We start from the raw sequence: 5,989 nt of genomic DNA on the forward strand, positions 1-5,989 counted from the left end.
ACAGGAACGTCTCGGGGACAACGATGCAGACGTGACAGGAGCGTCTCGGGGACAACGATGGAGACGTGACAGGAGCGTCTCGAGGACAACGATGGAGAAGTGACAGGAGCGTCTCGGGGACAACAATGGAGACGTGACAGGAGCGTCTCGAGGACAATGATGCAGACATGACAGGAGCGTCTCAGGGACAATGACGGAGACGTGACAGGAGCGTCTCAGGGACAACGATGGAGACGTGACAGGAGCGTCTCGGGGACAACGATGGAGACGTGACAGAAGCGTCTCGGGGACAACGATGGAAATGTGACAGGAGAGTTTCGGGGACAGCTCCATGAAGGGTCTAATGTGGTCCAGACTGATCCGGGGTTCTTCACCCACTATTCCATCCAACCAAACAGTAAAATGTCTGAACTCCAGTCCTGGCATTTAAAACTTGCTGCTGTTCTTGTTTATTTTTTCTAGTTGAATATATTTACATTTTGTTGTTGCATTAATTGTTTATATTTAGAGCCATCTCCACACCTCAAACTTGTCCTAAATGCCGACAAAACCAAAGGGATGCTTTTTTCAAATAGGAAGTTGGTCCCAGCAGTTCTTCCTCTGATTTCATCCTCAAATGGTGTCCCGATGAGTTTGTTGATTCCTATAAATATTTGGGTATCTTGGTCGACTCGCATCTCTCTTTTAGATTTTAGACACCAGCCCTGTTTAGTCTGCTTTAATCGAACTCTAGCTCGTTTTCCTAGAAAGTCCGGTTCGTTTAGGGAGGTGTGAACGCGCCATCGAACTCTGTCACGGAACAAAAAGGCGAACTCTGGCCCGGGCTAAAACCTAGGTCTCGGTCCGGTAGAAGCGAACTCCAGCACGGTTCGAGTACAGTGTGAATGTAAACAGACGGAGCCCCGCTCCGCAGGGCAAACAAACACGCATTGCTCTTACCTTATATGAAGCCGTCAGCTGCCTTGTGTGAAAAACAATATTCTCCATGGTCTTCTGTCTCATCTTCTGCTCATGCTAAGTCCATTTTTGAAAAATTACAAAATATAACTCCTAAAACTGCTAAAACTTGATGCCACTTCGTTTTTATTTTTATTTACAGAAGAAGAAGATGTGTCTTCAGAGGTTTTTGTGTTGTTTCTTTCAGTAGTTCTTGGTGCAGCGCCGTCACAGGCAAGCGGGGGAATAGGTTGGTTCAACGGGTTGCCTGGACTGCACAGTGCAGTGTGAATGCAAACGCACCAGCTCAAATGTAAACAAAAGGTCATGAATATTGGTCCCGAACCGAACCGAGTCTACCGGACTATCTGGTGTGAAAACGATCTTAAGTTCCATGTGGAAAACTTGGTAAAGAAACTGAAAGTTAAACTGGGTTTCTTTTTCAGAAACAGATCCTGAATGCTAGGAAACGCCTTGTATCTGTGACTTTCCTTCCCTCCAATGATTACGGTGACATTATTTACATGAACGTTCCTACAAGAACTCTGCAGATGTTGGATGCTGCTTATCATGGTGCATTAAGATTCATAACTGACTGTGATCATCGTACCCACCACCGCACCCTGTATTCACTGGTTAACTGGGCATCATTAACTTCACACAGACTCTCCCACTGGTACATTTTCATCTTTAAATCACTTCTTGGTCTGCTGCCTTCATACATGTCTCTGCGTGAGTGCAGCTACAGTGTGCGCTCTCAGGACTTTATTACCTGCAGTGTTCCCTCAGTGAGGACTAAACTAGGCAAAAAAGCCTTTTCCTACTCCGCTCCTGTTTCCTGGAATATCTTACAAAAAGATCTGAAGCTCTCGACCATGACCTCTTTAAGTGGCTTTAAGAATCTGTTGGACTCCTGGCAAGGACCAATGCAGACATGTTCCTGTTTTTAGTTTTCTACATTCGCCTTAGAATCTGGCTGTTTTTTGTTACTTTTATTTGTTTAGCCATCCTATTTGTAAAAAAAAAAAAAATTATGACTTTTTATAACTGTTTATTGTTGTTGCTGTTGTCCATTGTTGGCATCATTCTTTGTTGAAATCAGGTCTCTCTTGTAAATGAGTCCTCGAGGCTCAATGGGATTTACCTGTCTAAATAAAGGTTGAATGAAAAAAATATATATTTAGTTGTATTTATTGTTTTTTTTGCTACCAGAATATTGTTGTATGAAACTATATTGACAAACGTATTTTCTTTATTCCTCATAGATTGTTTTTTGTTGTTTTTATATTGACGTGAACTTTTAATAACTCATTATGTAAACATTATGAACCAAAACAAGCAAAGATTATAAATGATTATTAATATTAGTGTAAGAGTGTCACTCACCTGAGAGCCCGTTTCTCAGCAGTTGCTTGTACATGCTGAAGGCCTTTGTGTAGGCTCTGTACTGCAGAACAAACACACACAGCACCAGTTTGTCATCCTGGACCAGAAACACCCTGAATGCTGCTGCAGGCTCTGGGCTTGTACCTTCACCATGCCTCTGATCAGAGCTGAATAACACAGAGTGTCTCTGTTAGGCAGCAGGTTGAAAATCCTCTCAGCATTGTTGCCGTCTCTCCATTCTGTTGGCTCGGACGTTTGCTCCATCATGTCTTTCTCCGCCTCATCCTGAACAACAGACAGACAAATCTGGGTCCACCAAAACCAACCAGCAGCTCCCTGAGGTGCTGATGACTCACCGTGTCCTCCTTCTGCTGTGCTCCATCTTGGACAGGGTCCTTGTCACCGTACAGACAGAGGAGGTCCAGCAGCTCATGGGCCGTCTCCATGGAAACCACAGTGCCTGGAAACAGAAAGCAATGCAGTCAGAAACATTTAGAGAACATGATGGTGTGTGTGTGTATGTGTGGTCTCACCAGCCTGCAGCAGCTGATCAAACATGTCAACAGCAGCCGCCACTTTCCTCAGGTGGATTTGCACCTTCAGAGCCTCCTCGCTCACCTCCTCGCTCACCTCCTCCAGTTGCAGAAATGCTGTCTCTGGCATCAGACACTAGAACACACAGACAAACACGCACAGAAAACAAACAAAACTGACTACAACTCAGTCATTCTTTGAGATACTGAGCTCGATGGTTGTAGCTGAAAGCGAGTTGTTAAACATTTCTGATGTAAATCAATGATCCAAGATGGCCATCTTAGCTAAAAAGAAAAAAACACTATAAATCAGACACATTTATAGATATTAATCTAACATTTGAAGTGGTGGTAACTGAAAACAATAGATTCTGAATTCAAATAAATAATCCACTCAGACGTGTTATTTACAAAGTCCAAATGTCTTAAGTTTGCAGATTTAGTTGTAGATGATTACTGAAGTGTGCGCAGTGCTTCATCAAATATTTTACTGACAGACAAATATGAATACACACACATTCTCTTTGGCCTTCTCCTTTAGACAGCGAATGATAACGGTCTCTGCTACAATCAGTGAATCTCGGTGTGGTTCTTACTGGTATGTGTGGTTCTGCAATGTCGTTGGTGAAGAGTTGTGGGTTGTTCTTGATGAAGTATTTGGCTGCAGATCGTCCAGACTCCTGAGAGAGAGAGAACAACCTCTGCAGAGACACAAAGACACACATCAGTCACTAAACTCTCACAGCGTCCTTGTTCTGTCCTCATCATGCCACTAAAACTAACAGGTCTGAATAAAGCCCCCAGTATACTCCCGCGTACGTCCGTTCACATGTACGTACGCATGTACGTACGCGTGTACGTACGCGTGTACTGTACGCAGAGGGTTCAGACTTCGTACTCGAGCGTACACTCCGAGCAGCTGCAAAGCAGCTTCACAGACAAGGGACGTTTACCTTCGGGACAAATTGAGGTCACTGATTGGTCATCAAATTGAGGTCACTGATTGGTCATTTACTGACACGCCTACTGGATTGATATATTGGTTTATATGTTGTTAATAAAAAGATCTTAAAAAAAAAAAAAAAAACAGGGAGTGCTGGCTCTGCAGCCCACACATCAAACCAGCCCACCAGGAAATCTCCAGACCCTCCCGCAGCCAAGCTGGACCTGAGTTTAATTTGCACGTGACAAATTCCTTCATTTGTCACCATTTCAATCATGGCATCAATGGAGGAGGAAGGGATCACTTGCCTCTTGGCAAAAAAACAAAAGAAAAGGCCAGATCAGGGATGAAGAAGGGGAATTTAATACATTGGTGTCGCATACAAAACAGTCCTTCGCTGGGCAGTTTATTGTGCAACACCGCGTACGCGGTCATAAAAACTGAGCTTTGCGCAGACATGCCCTGGGGGGTACGCTCGTACCTCCGCGTACGTACGTGTGTACCTCTGCGTATGGACGTACGCAGGAGTATACTGGGGGCTTAAGGATTAAAATATATGCTTTGTGTGTGTGTTGTAAAACGTACAAACTCTAATGGCGTCCTGGGGGACAGGAATGCATCATCCTGGAACTGGTAGGGATACACTGTAGGATCCTACAGGGAAGCAGAACGGCAATAAATAAATTAATAAATAAACAACAACAACTCTACTTTAAAAAAAAAACAGACATAAAATAATTGTCAACAAAATGAATCAAGTCTCACTCTGTTGACAGTTGAAGCCAGTGCCTCCAACACCGCCTCTTTGCTCCTGTTAATGTTAAAAAAGGAAATAAGTTTTTATTATTATTATTATCTTTGCACAGATTTGTCAACAGGATGTGAACATGGGGAGAAACATGTTTCTGACAGTGTCAGCTTTCTGTCAAACATCAAAAATCAACACACACCACGTTTTCTTCTTGGGGATGATGACCGACGCTGCTGATTCTGTAACAAGAAAACAAACCAAAAAAAAGTTAGAAATCAGCTTTATTGTCCGTCTGCTACAGATACAGTATGCACATGAACAAAAATACTGTGTCCAAACCCCAGTAGGACATAAACAGACACATAAACATAAGCAAACAAACAAAACAAATGTGTATCTTAAGAACCCTGACAGCTGAGGTAAGAAGCTGTATCAGAACTTTTTCCAACACGTTTTGGTGCTACAGAACCTCCTGCCTGATGATAGCAGGTGGATCAATCTATGGAAGAAGTCCTTAATGATGGCTGAAGCTGTGAACATTGGAATAGGTCCTGGATGGAGAGGAGGGCATGTCCATACCAGCAGTGAGAACAGCAGAGGGCTGAGTGCACATCCCTGATGGACTCCCCAGCTCCACAACTGTACCTGACATGGACAGGTTTACAAATGCTGCATCCCTACTGTTCCGCTATTCACAACTTATAGAAGACCTAGCATTCCTTTAAAATATAAGCACGTCATGACAATGATTCAGATTAAAATCATCAGAACACCACACCTTTATAACTTAAAACGAAAGTTACGTATGTAACTACGGTTCTATGAATCCCGGATGACCGACAGAGGGCGGTGCTGAAAGCACTGAATGTTCCCTTCGCGCATGCGCTGTTCGAGTAATAATACCAACAGCGTCATAGGTGTGACACGTATGACCAATCAGAGGCTATATAGCCCGACGTCATCCGCTGCTCTGCTCCTACAGAATCTTCTCGCGGAATGCAAGGATTCTGAGTGACGGAGAAGCTCTGGCGGTCATCCGGGATTCATAGAACCGTAGTTACATACGTAACTTTCGTTCTATTTCATCCCTCCTGACCGCCAGAGGGCGGTGCTGAAAGTACTGAATGACTAATACCAACGATGTCACAAGGAATCCTAAACACCTACCTCACTGAGGAGACCCAGAGGACCCTTGTAGAAGAACCTGGCCCAGGGGATGAGGGGTGGCCACGTTAACTCTATAAAATCTGGAGAACGTGCTTGGGGAAGCCCATGATGCAGCAGCACATATTGCTTCCAGCGGAACCCCTCTCAGGGCAGCCCAGGAAGCGGAGACGCTCCTGGTAGAGTGAGCCTTCAAGCCGACCGGCAGGGGGGCCGGGCCCTGCAGCATAGGCGTGGCAGATGACGTCCACAATACAGTGGGAGAGGCGCTGTTTG

General features: G+C 44.4%; 1 protein-coding gene across 1 annotated transcript in view; it reads right to left on the bottom strand.

Annotated features, from left to right (window-relative positions):
- The window catches only part of ptcd3 (pentatricopeptide repeat domain 3), a gene marked incomplete at its 5' end in the record, with an annotated part of 27,448 nt that extends 22,660 nt beyond the window's left edge, over window positions 1–4,788 (bottom strand). Inside the window, 8 exon segments of the mRNA XM_037675411.1 lie at window positions 2,323–2,383; window positions 2,467–2,607; window positions 2,679–2,782; window positions 2,856–2,991; window positions 3,452–3,556; window positions 4,384–4,452; window positions 4,564–4,609; window positions 4,749–4,788. Coding sequence (XP_037531339.1) covers window positions 2,323–2,383; window positions 2,467–2,607; window positions 2,679–2,782; window positions 2,856–2,991; window positions 3,452–3,556; window positions 4,384–4,452; window positions 4,564–4,609; window positions 4,749–4,788 — 702 coding nt within the window.
- Between the last annotated feature and the right edge of the window lie 1,201 nt (window positions 4,789–5,989).

The sequence above is a fragment of the Nematolebias whitei genome, chromosome 4, assembly GCF_014905685.2.
Source record: "Nematolebias whitei isolate Nwh7 chromosome 4, NemWhi1, whole genome shotgun sequence".
NCBI classification, from domain to species: domain Eukaryota; kingdom Metazoa; phylum Chordata; class Actinopteri; order Cyprinodontiformes; family Rivulidae; genus Nematolebias; species Nematolebias whitei.